The sequence below is a fragment of the Gasterosteus aculeatus genome, chromosome 5 (genome assembly GCF_964276395.1).
Source record: "Gasterosteus aculeatus chromosome 5, fGasAcu3.hap1.1, whole genome shotgun sequence".
NCBI lineage: Eukaryota > Metazoa > Chordata > Actinopteri > Perciformes > Gasterosteidae > Gasterosteus > Gasterosteus aculeatus.
This window is the reverse complement of record NC_135692.1, coordinates 8679338-8695638: the sequence shown is the minus strand read 5'-3', so window position 1 is coordinate 8695638 and position 16301 is coordinate 8679338. Positions and strand designations below refer to the sequence as shown.

The 16301-nt window shown below is 44.5% G+C and overlaps 1 protein-coding gene across 50 annotated transcripts in view; it reads left to right on the top strand.

Moving 5' to 3' along the window:
• The window catches only part of LOC120819509 (ankyrin-3-like), a 98123-nt gene that overhangs the window by 74467 nt on the left and 7355 nt on the right, over positions 1 to 16301 (top strand). For 22 of the 50 annotated variants that reach the window (XM_078103124.1, XM_078103123.1, XM_078103117.1 and 19 more), the window contains 7 exons: positions 767 to 889; positions 1413 to 1439; positions 2033 to 2114; positions 3312 to 11033; positions 12693 to 12767; positions 14190 to 14321; positions 14506 to 14586. In XM_078103124.1, the coding sequence (XP_077959250.1) occupies positions 767 to 889; positions 1413 to 1439; positions 2033 to 2114; positions 3312 to 11033; positions 12693 to 12767; positions 14190 to 14321; positions 14506 to 14586 (8242 nt within the window). Of the gene's footprint in view, positions 1 to 766; positions 890 to 1412; positions 1440 to 2032; positions 2115 to 3311; positions 11034 to 12692; positions 12768 to 14189; positions 14322 to 14505; positions 14650 to 16301 lie in introns of all 50 variants that reach the window. The other 28 variants (XM_078103101.1, XM_078103099.1, XM_078103097.1 and 25 more) reach the window with 9 other exon arrangements.

Below are 16301 nucleotides of genomic sequence, written 5' to 3'. Positions count from 1 at the left end.
CAGATGTCATCGATCGGCCCATTAATCACACATTACGCACAATCAATCCTCTGGCATCATCTGGTGAGAGCTGTTGTTGCTGCTCACCAACTAGATTCACGGTTTCTGGGATCCACGTGTCGGGTTACGAATAAATGTGGTTTTGCAGTCTGTCCAACAAAAGCCGAATTAGATGTCTGAAAAGCTTATACATAAAGCAAAAATACACAGTATTGTGGATATGAACAGGGAAATAAACAAGGTGGACGGAAGCTTGAATAAGTAAAGTATAAGAACATGTTGTACAGTCAGTCAGCAAATCTCCAAAGGCTGCTTTGAAATGTGTTTTTCTATAAACCCCCTCTTGGTGGACCTTAACGTCTTCTTTTCTTTTGTTACCTACTAGGCTTTACCTTCTAATTACAGTTTTTACATTATCCTTCTGTGTAAAATATACTTTATATGTGTATACCGTTGTCTTTAACAAAGAACATGCACATTTATGTGCACATGGATTATGGCTGGATTGTAATATGATAATAATAATAATAATAATGATAAACAACTGTCTTAATTGATAAGAATTCTTCTAAGGGAACACAGTGTTGATAAATCAAACTATTGTCTTAGTCCAATTATGCTGTATTTGAAACAAGTTATATCCTCATGGCAATACGAAATCAGGATCGAAGACATTGTCCATATATCCCTATTGTTAAAAGAAAAGTGTGCAGTAGCTCTGCGGTGATGAGACGTGGTGCATAAAGAAGCAATGTCCTCTCTCTAGGTGAGAGACCCCGGCCAGGAGCCGTGTGGCCGCCTTACGTTCCTCAAGGAGTGTAAGACCACCAAAGGCCTCCCCCAAACTGCCGTGTGCAACCTGAACATCACACTTCCTGCCGTGAAGAAGGTAAGGTGGCAAGAACTCACCATTCTTTGTTTTTTCATCTCCACAACCATACTCGCGGTCAGGGTTTTTTCGCCCCCCCTCCTCCTTCTCCTCCTCCCGATAACGGATAGATGAAAGACAGAGAGTCTTCGGCCAGACCGCCGCCACTGTGTCTTTTATCTGTTTTAAGCTTCTCTCTATGTTGAGGGGACAGCTCTGCAGTGGATTCTTGTCATTGGCTGTTTCATATTGTTCCTTCCTACCATTTGATTTGGATGACATGCTTTTGGCTGAGGGCTTTTGTGCAAAAGGCTTGTTTCTGATTGTAAGGCTGGCTTTCTGTGGCTTGAACTCATTTGCTGCTCGGTGTCTCTTTTCTTTTTTTGGTGTTTGTTCAGTCGGTGTTTTGTTTTTGCTAAAGTGGCTTCTCGTCTTGATTGGAGCTTCAGTCAATCACTCCTTTTTCACACCCTGATGTTTCTTTTCCCCCCCTGCTTTCCATTATGTTACTCCCCCTGTTTCTGCAATGCATCTTGGGAACCAGGAAATGGAGTCAGATGCCGAGGATGAGGTAAACCGCACCCTCCCCACCATTCGCTGCCCTCTGCGCTACAACTATAGCTGCCCCGCTTCATATTAGCATTATCATTTCCGCTTCTACAAGGACAATACAAGCTGTTCTTGTTCAAAGAATCTTTAGCTGCTCAATTTTGCATGCTCCAATGTAGATATGGAAAAAAAATATTTATTTTATGTGCTATCCTTACCCCTTCCGCTCTGTGATACGAGTGAGATTTATTGATTTTATTGATATTGTACTTAAGTTAAGACTTAACTCTCTTATCAATTAGAGTTTTCAGCCTTATCATGACTAACTTACGTTAATTTGGCTAGCATGGCATTGTAAAACTCCTTGTTAGTGATGTCTGTACTTACAAAGAAAAGAATATTGAAGCACAGCGAAAACTCTTAAAGGAGAATTTCCTGGCCCTTTATGAAACAGTTAAATATGGGCTTTGTTTGACTTTAACACAAACTAATGCACACCATTGGGTTTGCTTTAATTTGACATTTATAATGTCCAAATGTTGGTCAATTGGCCGCATCGCACAATGTAGGGGGCTTAGGACTAATAGGTTCTTGTGTTGTTTGCTATTGTTGCAGACTGAAAAGCCAGAGCGACGTCATACCTTTGCATCCCTAGCCTTACGTAAGCGCTACAGCTATCTGGCCGAGCCTGCACTGAGTGAGTTTTGACATTTTCACTAACCAATTGATGAGTATATTAATGGCAGTTTTTGCTGGATAAATTTAAAGTTCAAAGTTTATTAACCATTTTAGTTAAATGCGTGAACGATATGTAGACCGATGTGAATTACTTAATGTAATACATGCATACTTCTCATCCTACATAACATGCACCGTCCACATGCTTGTTTACGACATGGTACATATTTTTGCATGGGTCAATGAGTGGTTTTTGTGCTGTGCTTGCCCACGTTGTGAGTTGTTCTTCCTCTGGGTTTGTTTGGTTGATTTGCACTGCCGAGTTTTATAAGTCCAAGTGCAGCAACATTCCGAATTTTCTTTGACTTACCAACTCAATGTTTTACGCATTTGGGAGGGCTGTCAAAGCAAAATGAAATGTTCTTTTTTTCCTTTGTCCCCTCTGAGTTTATAGCTGTTTTGCGATGATGTAGCAGCTTTTTGTGGGACATAAATGCATGTTAGGAGGTCTTGAGTTTGGCTTTCTTTTAGGATGTCTTATTTTAAAGTTGTGCTTGTCACCAGTTCATATTGATCTTGCAAACATTTTGTCATATTTGGTTTTATATTAGAAATGAGAAAATGGAATCCTCTGAGGCCGTTGGCTCAGTTGTGTCTAGATTGTCTTTGGGAGATCTGTCATTGAGTAGTTTTTGGACCAAACAGATAAAAGGCACTTAAAAAAGCGGATTGAAATTACAGCCAGAATCCATGCGCTGATTTTTGAACATTTGAAGTCCAAAGAGAAAAATAGTTTTTGTGTTGATCCTGCTGCATTTGTCCTACCATTCTTCTGTTTCTCATTTGTTAGTCTATGCCATTGCCTTTTAAATTATACTTTGCTGCTCAATGTGCTTTGTTTAGTTTATTCCTAATTTTCGCTGTTTGCGTTATATCCTCATCTTGAATCACACTGGAACAGAACCGTTTTCTTTTCCTAACTTCATCTTCAACCAAAACTCATATGTAAGCACTTCATAAAACTGCTATTTTTCCTTCCTTGATACCAGGACTGCGTCACTGATAAACTCTTCCTCCTCTGATCTCTTTTTTTTTTCTCTCACATTTTGTATTCCTTTTCCTTCCCCACCATACATTTTGTTATCTTTACTATTCCACATTCCTTTTTATTATTCTTTTTCCCCATCCTTCATTATTTTTACAAATCCATCTGAAGAAACTGCAGTTGAGCGAAGCACAACAGCAAGAACACTGCCTGCTGGTTACCCTCACAAACCTGTCTTTCCAACCCGAACTTACTCACCATGGTCGACTGCTCCTATTACCGTCCCTGGCCAAACAAGGCCCGTCGGAGTGGGGGGTCCCCTCACCTGTACCGATTCACCGGCAGGCTCACCAGCTGCTTCTCCATTGAAAACGTCCTGGCCCCTGTCCTCCCCATCGCCCGCATGCGCCGCAACAATGGATGCCACCTTGGAGTCTTCCCCAGTAAAATCTGTCAGTGACTTAATGTCTTCATCCCCCATCAGGTCTTATAGAACTATGCCCTCACCCATAAAGACAGTTGTCCAGCTGGGTCAGTACCCTGTCCAGGGGTCTGCCAGCGTTGTGTCCCCTGGAAGCCCATATAAACCTGCAACAGATCCATTATCTATCAAAAACCTTGCTTCAGCATACACATCAAGGACTTCCCCACTGCACTCGATACCTAATGGTTCTGTATCAGAGAGGCCATCAGTCTCTATTACTGCTCCAGCATCGCCAAAGGGGTTTTATAAAACTTCCCTTGGGTCCACAATTACAACAGATGCCAGCGCACCTCACCTTTCTTCTGTTAAAAGCACGTCCAACATGTCGTCTTTGAAAACCTCTGTAGATTCAACACTATCATCCAGAGGAGGGAGGTCGTCGATCTCGTCACTCTCCTCAACTGGGCAGACAACCATCGCTTCCTCAGAGTTGTCCATGAGGAACGGATCGGTCTCTCCTGTAAAATACCCATCCTCCTCCTCCACGCCATCCTCTCCTTCTTCTCGCCATCTCTCCGAGAGAAGTAGCAGCCTTCAAGAGAGGATCCAGGCCACCACCCAGGCAGCGACCACTGGTGTCAGCGCAGCCATAAATGAAGCTATAGACTCGTATTCTGCGTCGAACTACAGCACTCTTAGATCTCTTTCTTCTCCGCGTAAGTCTGCGGCAACAAGCGGTGCTTACCGGCCTCTCAAATCAGTTGCCGCCTCCTCCAGCTCGGTAGTTCCTTCTAACACGGTGACAGTACCTGTGTTTTCGTTAATCAACGTCATTCCAGAGACATCTGCCAAACCAGGGCCCGGATCCCTAAAAATGTCGCTGCCTGATTCTTCTCATGCTTTTTCCTCTTCCTCTATGTCTTCCTGCGTTACCTCATCAAAAATAAACTCCCAAATGAAATCCCCTCCATTCATCACACCACCCATCATCCACCCAACTGGAACTACCAACCAGGAGATACTAAAAGATGTGGCGGACATGAAGAAGGACCTGATCAGAATGACGGCCATCCTACAGACAGACACACAGACAGCAGCTAAAACCGTTCAAACATCACATACTGGCACTCCAAAAGAGGCCAAGTTAGAGGATGAGGAACCTTTTAGTCTAGTGGAGAAAGTGAAGGAAGATTTAGTGAAAGTAAGTAATATATTAAAGAAAGATGTCAAGAGTGAAGGGAAGGCCGTTGCAGGTAAGCAAAGAGCCTCAGAGGACGAATGGGAAGAGTTTTCCAAAGACGAGATTGAGGAGGCACAAAGTAATTCCCTCGCAGACCATTACCCTCCTTTTGATGAACACACACTCCTCCTCAAGCAGCAGTCCATGTCGAGCAAAGAGTTAGAGTTGGCTAAAGTAATAGAATTTTTAACAAATGACATGGGCGCTAGCTCACTTTCCAGAATGGCTGAGTTAAAGTGTAGGTACGAGGAGGAGGCAAAGCGGGAAGGGGAAGAGAAACAGAAACGTGTTCTTAAACCATCCATGTCGATACAAGAGCACAAACTCAAGATGCCTCCACCTGTTTCCGGCATGCTCCGGTCTCCCTCAGAGAAAGATCTGAGCAAACTTGCTGAATCGTATCAGGGGACGGACACTATTTTGGAGTCACCCGAGGATCTTTCCCATGAGCAGGATAAGAGTCCACTGTCGGACAGCGGCTTCGAGACCAGGAGTGAAAAAACACCCTCTGCTCCTCAGAGTGCCGAGAGCACAGGACCCAAGCCTTTATTCACCGATTCACCCATACCGCCCTGCGTGAGTGAGACCAGGACGGAAGTCCACATTAGGAGCTATGAGCTGCCTGATGATCCTTTTGAGCCTTTACTCATGGGGGAGGCTGCATGTGCTCTTCCTTCTATAGAGCCAGATGGAGCTTCAACAAGCTCTCTGAAAGCCCTGCAGATGAAAATACCAGAGGAGGACTCAATGATGAGCAAAAGTGTGTGTCTTAAAGAGGAAACTCAAATCACTACTACAACTAGAATGGTTTATCACAAGCCCAAACTCACTGACGGTGCAGAGATGATAGAGGAAGGTATGTCAGTTAGGGATATCATGAAAGCTTTCCAGTCAGGCAGGGACCCATCTAAAGAACTAGCAGGCCTCTTTGAGCACAAAGCTAACCAGGATTCTGTAAAAGGTGATGAGCTGACTCCTAGATTTCTCGACAGAGACATTAAATCCAAACCCAAAGTTGAAAGAATAATTGAGGTTCATATCGAAAAGGGCCACAGCGCAGCAGAGCCGACCGAGGTTATTTTCAGGGAAGCCAAGAAACACCCTGAGCTTTACGTGTACAAGGGGGACCATGGAATTAGGGAACTTACTGATTACGATGAGGCACAACGGGAAGAAGAAGAACTTAATGCAGAAGAATCTCTGCCCTCCTTCCTAGAAACATCTCGAGTTAACACCCCTCTTTCACAGGAAGAGGACAGTCGCCCAAATTCTGCCCAGCTGATAGCAGACGATTCTTACAAAGCCCTGAAACTATTGAGCCAGCAATCCATAGAGTATTGTGACGATGAGCTATCAGAAATCAGAGGCGAGTCGTACAGGTATGCTGAGAAAATGCTTCTTTCCGAAAAACTTGACGCACAACCGCTGTCTCACTCTGACACAGAGGATTCAGCAATGATGGCTGACAGAAAGCACCACCTCATTTCTGATGAGAGTGGTGGTAGTCGTAGCAATGAGAGTCAGCAGCATGGAAGCCCTAAAAGAGAGTTTGTTTCTAAGTCTTCAAAAGATGGATCCCCTAAGTCTGGTAAGTTTGTGCACAGAGACGATCCATCTCAGTTTGATAAGGTGACAGTGCTGCATTACTCCACAGAGCAGGGCAGCCCTAAACATGCTGTTTGGATGAGATTTACAGAGGATAAACATGACAGGGGCAGAGATAAGCTCCTTTATGAGGATAGGGTGGATCAATCTGTAAAGGAGGCTGAAGAAAAACTCAGTGAGGTGTCACAGTTCTTCCGTGACAAAACGGAGAAGCTCAATGATGAGTTGCAGTCCCCCGAGAAAAAGCCTGTGAGACGAGAGCCGAAGGAACCCCGGTCCTGGCCTAGTTCAGTCTGCAGTACCCCAGAAAAAACACAGCAGAAACCTAAAGCAGAAGAGGGGGGCACTAAGAGCAAACTTAGGGAGCCTTCTGTTAATAGAATGTTTGGTAGTGCAACCGAAAAGAAAAGTTCCAGCTTACCAAGCAGTCCCCAGAAAAGCATGCTCCATCATATCAGTGAGGATCAAATGAAACCTCAAACTAAGACCAGTGAGTCTGAACCCTCTTCTCCCGCTCATGTAAAACCAACATCTAAAGTCAGTGCCGTTAGGATGAAGTTTGAATCTGAGGCTCAAAAAACAAATCAATCTAGTCCAACTAAAACTCCTCCTCAAGTACAGCCAAAACCTTCAATAAAGAAATTGCAGGAGAGCAAACTTCCTGTTTACCAGTTTGCAGGAGCAAAAGCGTCAAAAGTATCTGAAACATCACAAAAGGTGACCCCAAAAAAGGACAATGAGAAGGACACACGTGCTGCCACAGAAACCAGTGAACCTGATCTGATATCATCAACATCTAAAACTCCAAAACATTCAGAAGACAAGTCTCCAAACAAAAACATCCCAGAGCCTTTGTTTCAAAAACAAATGAGTGAAACCGGCTGTAGAGGAAAAGACATTAATTCTACGGTTATTCAGGATTTTAAAGAAAGTAATAAAGGTCAGAGAGGTCAGGCAGCTGTTGTCCATGATACGGACCGACTACTAGTGAAGGAAAGTGATAGTAAAAACAGCCAACAACTCACAAAAAGTGAGTCTGCTTCCAGGGAAGTCATATCTGAGGGGTTGAGAAAAGAAACAGAAGAATCCCTAAACAAAAATCTCAGAAAAAAGACAGAAACCCGAATTCCTGTATTGTCGCCTTCCACTTTAGATAATGAATTGACTAAGAAACAGACAATGACTAAACCTTCACAGATACCTACATTATCTAAGAACAAAATACAGGCAATACGTGCCAAAACAGACGAAAATCTGACCCTTGAAATTCTAGATAATGCACTCAAAGATTCCAACTCCAATAACCTTTCTAGCCCTAGAGAAACACTGGAGAAAATCATAACCCCCCCAGCTGCTACAACAACCAAAGAGAACTTCAAGGGCATTAAAACGTTACCCGTTTATAATAGTGTCCAGGTGGGAAGGCAGGGAGAGCGGGAAGCCAAAGGAGCACTGTGCACGGTCAAACAGAACTCAGCACTCAGCCCCATAAGCCCAGATGATGACACTCTAGAACAGGTGTCTTTCATAGATAGCTCAGGGAAAAGCCCCCTTACACCAGAGACCCCCAGCTCTGAGGAGGTCAGCTACGACCTCACGGCCAGGACCCCTGATGGCTTCATGGAATTCATGCTTGGGAAACACAGCCCAATTATCGAGTTGTCAGAAGAATCAGAGGAAGATGAACAAAGCAAAGTTGTTTTCTCCTTCAAAGAGGTCCTACCACAAAGCAAAACTACTGTTCACAGCACACAAGAAGACCTGGCTAATGCTAATGAACAAGAAACAAAGAGTAATGACAAACACCAAGAGTTCCCTGATAATTTCAATCAGCAAGAAACATCAGTCAATGGCATGCATGATGAAATGGCCAAGAAGGAGCACCAAGAGATCTCAAAAGACAAAGGTATTGCATATATTGAGTTCCCTCCGCCTCCTCCTCTGGACTCTGCTTCAGAAATGTCTGACACTGAGAGGAAAGGTTCCTGCGGCTCTTCAGAGACTGAGACAGATATGATGGAGGTGAACTTACAGGAAGAACATGACAAGCACCTGCTGACCGAACCAATTATACGTATCCAACCCCCTACCCCAGTGTCCCCGGGGGAAGATGACAGTCAGTCAAATGACAAGTCAATATTTCAAACCATTCCTTGTAGGAAACTGAAAGATTCTGAGGAGGAGGAGGACAAGAGGAAGGAGAAGGAGAAGGCATCTAAATCCAAAAAACATGACAAAAATGGAAACAACAAAGAACCCAATGGTGGCACCAATGGCTCCAACGGTTCTAATGGAAAAGGAGAGGACTACGAATATGAACAGAATGGAAATGACCAGTCAATCACGGACTGTTCAATAGCAACAACGGCCGAATTTTCTCATGACACAGATGCAACAGAAATTGACTCCCTAGATGGATATGAACTTCAGGATGAGGATGACGGCCTGTGCGAGCAGGCAGATTTATGTCAGATTGGTCTTCCAGACAGCCGGAGGGACGTCTGGGCGACAGACACGTATAGGTCCACTGACCGCTCTTTTCCTCCCACCAAACTGGAAGTTATTGAAGAGGAGAAAACCCCGGAGGAAATTCAAAAGGAAAATTTCACAAAGGAACCCCCCTTAAATGGCGGAACACCCGACGGGGCTAAAATTCAGGAACCAAACAAGTCGGATAAGGAGGGATTTTCAGATACTTACTTTAGTTATAAGTTAGAAGAGGAGTTTAATTCCACTTTTAAGACTGTTGCCACTAAGGGGCTGGACTTTGACCCCTGGCCCAGTAAGGGTGGAGAAGAAGAAGTCGTTGACCTGGGCGGGACGAGGGGAAGCAATGGTGAGCCTAAGCCTTTTGGACTGGCAGTGGACGACCAGTCTCAGGCCACGACACCAGACACGACCCCAGCCCGAACACCAACGGACGATAGCACGCCAACGAGCGAGCCAAACCCATTCCCCTTCCATGAAGGGAAGATGTTTGAGATGACGCGCAGTGGTGCGATTGACATGAGCAAGAGGGACATGGTGGAGGAGAGGCTCCAGTTTTTTCAGATTGGTGAGCATAACTACTCATCGGGCAGGTACAGGGTCAGGGACTCGGAGGTGAATGCCTCCTCACCACATGGGGATGAGTTTATATTTCAGGATCATATAGATACCTTAACAGTCCCTCATGTCTCCATTCAGACCACTACCGTCCAACTAGAGATATCAAATGCAACTGGCAGCTACACCACATGCAGAGACTCAACTTCCAACACTGAGCCTAAATTCTCCACTTTTAGAACAGGCTTCAAGTTTCCATCTGATAAAAGTTCTGATGCTTCAAATAGCAGTTCTAAATGTAGGAAATCAGGCATCTTTGATCCCTCTGATAAAACCTCAGGAACAACTATAGATAGTTCTTACTCTGCAACCTCAAACTATACAGATTATTTTGATACGTCAGGCTTGACAGATAACTGTTTGAATAACGGACCATCATGCCTCACGGGTTATTATTTAAATCTCAGAATTCCTTCAGGGACTTCCAGCCATTTGGATTGGACGTCTGAAAATCACACACATTACCAAAGCACAGACTCTCTCTCCTCCCCGTCCACACATATTGGCAATCCCCAAACATTGAGCGGCAACGCTGACTCCCATTGCGTTCGTTCAGATGTCATTCAGGCTGGCGATGTTGTGTTCAGCTTGTTGTCCTCCGTGGGACCCACTACGCAGGAGGTCCGTAGGATAGACGCATCATTCAATCAGCTAGAGGAGAACAGCAGAGAAGGTGGGGCTGATTCTAATGTAGCAATAACAAGCACAGCAGCCAAAGAAGTCAAAGTTATCAAGTTATGCAAGTCCAGGTTACCAGTCAGGGCGCTCACGCGCAAACTATGCAGTCAAAGTCACTCAATTGTAAAAGACAATTCTGATACATTTATAGCAAGGAAACATGTAATGCACAATGTCAGGGAAAGATTAGACCCTTTTTATTTATTTTCTAAGTCTAGAATCCCTGTAATGAAAGCCATGAAACAGTCCTCTTGTCCCCTGAAGCAGAAGCAGGTTCCAACTAAGTCTGTGGTTATTGGTAGAAGTATGAAACCCAGTAGGGTTGATAAACCACTAGCTAAAGGCAGATCCAGTAATGAGCACGGGTTCAGCACGGTGAAAACCACATGTAGGGTAAGCACAAGTGACACTGGGCGAAAAAACATTGCAGTCGTTTCCAAAAAGGGTAAAACGAGGGCAGCCCATAGCCAGGCAGCCAAACGTTTGGACCAAACCGCTCCCAAGGAGGCTGAAAGACAGTTAGAGGGGAAAACTCTGGCCACTGAGGACGAAGAGAGCTGCAGCCTCAGCACTGCCAGGAACACTTCCATGTCAGAACCCTCTAGAGCCTCTAGAAGTTCCCGCCCTTCATGCACCTCTACCTCCACCACCACCAGCACCACCACATCAACACCATCTGCTAGAGATGTGAGAGCTCAGGTTGAGCAGGCCAGCAGTGAGAGGATGAGGAGGAGCAGGAGGAAGAGTAGGCGGACACTTGGAGGGAAGGAGCAAGAGCAGAAGGAGGAAGGGAGTAAGGTTGATCAACCAATCACGGCTACTGACACGGAGAAGCAGACTAGTTTGTAAACTCTTTCTAAACACTTGTTATTCCGTATCTTTCTCTCTGAGATGCATGTAGCTGTTGTGGGTGCCTTGTGATGTGACGTCGTAAGTGTAGCTGTCACTACTTCTTCTTCTTCTTCCCGTCATTCTTGTTATCTGTATCCTGTGCTGTCTGATTTAGACAATCAGGTAAAGGGTTAGACACAGAGGATCGATGGCAGTATCAATATTCAAAGTCGGTCGCTGGATTCCTGATTTCATGCTGATTGAAAGCGATGTCTGAATACGTGCTTTATTACATTAATGGCTGGTGGAAGCTTTACAACAGACTGTAGTTGTGTCTTTGGTGCACTGCAATTTCAATATCAGCAAACACCTTTTTTTAGTGACCATTATTGGTTTGCAAGCAAGCACACTTGGCTACCGCACACACACACACACAATCATTTCACACCGTAGGTCGAGTTAGCTTGCAACCTCACCCGAAGACACCACCGCCCCCCCCCCCCCCCCCCCCCCCCCCCCCACCTCGACCGTCGACCAGATTAAGACCCAATATGTGGAAGATTTTTCAGGGGGAAATAAGACCTTGTGTATGTTTTGGTCTGCTTGCCTGGTTTGTAGAAATCTTTTGGATGGTACTTTTGCCCCCTGAAAACACTGCGAAAACCAATTCATTGGCTGAGCTTGACGATCGTAAACAAATGTCGGCTGCACGGGGGCGGAGTTGGCGAGCGGCAAGTCGTTGGGAAACCTGCTGCAGCGAGATTCTTTTGATCCCAAGTTGAAGCCACGAATTGCTTTCATCAGTGGGAGGGAATGTTGCCTGATGGTAGTTGTTTGTCGTTAGTGATGTGATGCAAAACTCTTTAACTCTAAACTTTTACTACCAAAACTAATACTACTAGTATTATGTCGTGATTATGTGATTTTCCTCTTTTTCCTTTTCTGGCCGCACACATCCTCATACTTTTAATATTGACTTCTCGCTGATGTTCTTTGATAAGTAGGTGCCGCTGTAGTCTCATTACTTTGAGCATTTTCGGGGTTTTCATTGTTTAGTTGTACTTGTTAGGCAGCGCATGAAGGCGGATATTGTAAAGACAATAAGGAAATGTTTACTATTAAAGTAGCTTTCTGAAAGCTTAATAATAATAATTAGTATAAACCAGACTTTTTTGATTTTCCTCATCTATGAACAGCGCATTTCCCAAAAGGTCAAACTACGTCTTTTAGCAAGCCTCCGTTATGCTACACTGAATCATTGAGGAGCGTCTGGCCAGAAAAACTCTTTTTCTATTTCATATTCTATTCTAGAGGTGGGACAGTGAGCTAAAGTTAGTCTTTGTTTGTTCAGTCGAGAGCACCACAGGGTTCCATATGATTATCACATCAGAAAATGCCTCAAAACAAAGACGCAATATCACATTTTAATTAAGTAGGCATGTGTAAACTGGGTATTTAGTAGTTATTATGCTTAAAACACGTTTAAAACATCTGAAATAGACAAACTTTAAGTTCACAATCCCAAACTGTTTCGTTCATCATTGATCTTCCTCTGTGGCCATTTTATTGGAGCCATTTAGTGTTTAACATTAAGTTAATTTGGGGGATATTGTCATAAAGTCCCGTGTTAATTGTTTGTTTCTCGCACTTCCCTGGCTCCTCGCCACAGGCCCTCAGAGTCCCTGTGAGAGAACAGACCTCCGTATGGCGATAGTAGCCGACCACCTCGGACTCAGCTGGACCGGTGAGTTGACGCACATTTCACTCAGAAAAACGCACAAAAACGGGCATAGAATGGAAGATAGTTATTCTAGTAATTGACACGGCATGGAGAAACTTAAATGTTCATCTCAATTAGTTCAGCGTGCAACAAGCTAGTTTCAGTTTGAAATTATTTTTTCCCCCGATTGGTCGAGCTAATATTCATCAGTAGTATCAGTGCTTCCCGAGCATCGCTTTGCCATCTTGTGATTACGAAATAAGGTGAAAACAGTGTGAAAATATGTGGAAAAATTAAATATAATAAAAAGAGAATTGGGACCCTCGAGAGGACAATAACCAACGGGAAAATATCAGGATCCCCAGACAGCATTCAATGATGAACAGATGAACATCAGATAGGAAGCGGTGTGAGTGAGTGAATGAGCTGAATCTCTCTCACCATTCCGCGGCGTTTGTTGCCATCTGGTGGATCTGTAGACTACAAACATGTAAACTGCGCCGAACCGCAGTGGCATTTATACCGCATGCATCATCGGCACGTATGATGCAACAAGGAAGTAGAAACATTGTAATTCATCAAGAGAATCTTTGAGAACACACACACACACACACACACGATGAGACAAATTGGAAGTCAGTGGCTGGAAAACACAATCGTTACTGTGTGATTAATTCTTACAGCACAAAGCCTCTTCAAACATCTGTTTATATTCTCCATGTCAAATATATATTTTCGTTTGGATGTGAGTAAGTATTTTAGGTACATATGTAGCCCATCTGCAATTAGGGTGGGGTTCTGCAGTTTATTCAAAGCCCGACTGCCTGCACTGCAGCACTGCCCAGCTGTGTGTGTGTGTGTGTGTGTGTGTGTGTGTGTGTGTGTGTGTGTGTGTGTGTGTGTGTGTGTGTGTGTGTGTGTGTGTGTGTGTGTGTGTGCGTGCGTGCGTGCGTGTGTGCGTGTGTGTGTGTGTGTGTGTGTGTGTGTGTGTGTCCATCTGAAGTGAGTACGAGCAGTTGTGTGCCTCTCTGTCCTTTGACTGAGTGTGTTTAATCCATAATTAACGTGTGTTCCCGTTGCTGAACGTTATGTTCTTGTGGCCGGTGTGCTTGTCTGATCAAGCAGCATTTCACTCCTGCGTCAGATTCGGGCGATAAAAAACCTAAATATCAATACAAATTGTAGATTTTTTATCGTCCATCGGATGACAATGTCCATCCGAGTTCGGCTCGTAACACGAGCCCCGATGAGTCGGAGGGGGAGTCGTAATCCAATCTCCATTTATCTTTTCTAGCTGCTTCCCATATTTCTACACAAGCGACTCGCCGTTTTGAAATGTTGTGATTTGTGTTAAGTGCAGACATTTATAGGACGGGCTACTAATAGAACTGAGACCATAGACGTGGTGTCGAGCGTCTTCATGGTTCTGCTCTCTTGCCGTTTCAGAGCTGGCCAGGGAGCTGGATTTCTCTGTGGACGAGATCAACTCTATCAGAGTGGAAAACCCCAATTCCCTGACAGCACAGAGCTTCATGTTCCTAAAGAAATGGGTGCACAGGGACGGTAAAAACGCCACAAGTAAGCAGCGGGCCGCCGTGAACCTGTGACGGAGAGCAGTGGATGTGGCCGCTGTCGCTCATGAGAATACTATATTTATTTTTGTAGCTCGTGAAAACACTTCATTAACATGGAGGTTGTGTGGTGTTAATTCCCGCCTGTAAATGCATTTTTCTCCCTGTCTCTCTCTGTCTCGTCTCTCCAGCGGATGCTTTAACTCCGGTGCTGACAAAGATCAATCGGTTGGATATTGTGACTTTGCTGGAAGGGCCCATATTTGACTACGGTAACATTTCAGGCACACGCTGCTTTGCCGATGATAACGCAGTATTCCCGGATCAGTCCGATGGTAAAGTGTAGCCCACCCTAGCTGAACTTCTTAAGTCTACCTCTCAGTCTATCCCCTCACCCTTCTTCACCTCCTCTCTCAGCCCGATAGCAGAGACCTGACTGTGTAAACAAACACCACAACCAATCAGGCGTAACCGCGTAGTGGAAGTTCCTCGGAGTTTAACCCAAATGAGCTTAATGGACCCGTCAGGTGGTGCTGGCATTAGAGTCGCCCACTTGTTCGTTTTTCAACACTGGACAGTGCACTTAATTAGTGGCACTCAGTCATTGGAACATTAATGGCAAGTGATAGATTTTTGGGTGATTATTATCATATCCTTTCTATAACAATCTGTACCTTTTTGGGTGCATGAGACTTTAGTATGTTTGTCTGTTTTTTGTAAGCATGAACCCGAAGCAAATGTAAGCTGCCGATGAACCGCTGTCTCTTTCCCGTCTGACGAATGTGTTTTGATAATCCCAGTGAGATTCTGAATGAGGCACATTTTCCTCAGATGCCAAATTGCGGAGGTTCATATGGTTTAACAATAGTTATGTTTACGTGTTTGTCATAACAATTTGAACTGATACACAACGCATCTTCTTCACGTCAATTTCTGTCGTTTGCTACAACATAATGCAGAGAAACATAATTATAACAACCAATTTATAACAATTGCATGCTTGCTTTAAGCAGCGTGGCAAGTCTTTTCTCTCTTTCTAACTCTCTCTCTTTCCTCTCAAATGAAAATTTAAATGTGGCAGCTGCCCGTATTCTCTGATTCCGACGGACCAATGAGGTTCATCTCAGAACTTTGATTTGCATTTTTTACTAAGATTCCCTAAAAGCTTCTCCAACTCCAATAGCCCTTTACAAAGGGTGTGTAGCTGCCTAATGAAGGAAGGGTTCTTTCACTGATAATGTGTTCATTGTCATTACTTTATTTTGGAGTATCACCAACAACATTGTGGAAACTCAAAAATACAGTTACAATGCAGGTATTGGACCTGTATATACTTTTCTATTATTATTCTTTTAGTAGAATATTTGAATATTTCCTCCACCGCTGCTTCAACTGCTTGACATGTTAACTGCCTTTACGGAAGCACGTTGAGACAAACTTCTGAAATGGACCTGGTCGCCGATCCTTGTGATTGGGTTTTAATCCCAGCACGAGGAACCGCGCATCTTTCTGCAAAGATGATCTGAAATGAAGCCGATATTTAACAGATTGTTAAAAAAAAAAAAAGTCAACAAAATGCATGGCTGCCTTCGGCTTTGTGTGAGAGGCTGTCTGCTCTTTGAAGGGGGTGGAGCCTTTTCAACACGCGGTGACGTCCCGCAGGCGGGTTGAAAACGAAACACCTTTTTTCAAAGTGTGCAGTGTATAATTCTGCTTCTGTGTCACTACCGTTAGCTGTACTGCCTCTGTCGTCTCCTGGGGGGGGGGGGGGAGGGTGTCCCAACCCACCGCCCACCCTGAGCCTCCCAGCTTCTACGCTCCTCTGCAGCTTCTCCTGCTTTGAGCCCAGCAGACTGCCTCACGCCTCCTCTTCTCCTGCTTCTCCTGCTTCTCAGCGACTAACTCCTGCAGCCGATTCCCCTCCTCGGCGCTCAGCAGCCACTAACCAGCTAGTTTCCACCAGTGACTCGGCTTTACGCCTCAGCGG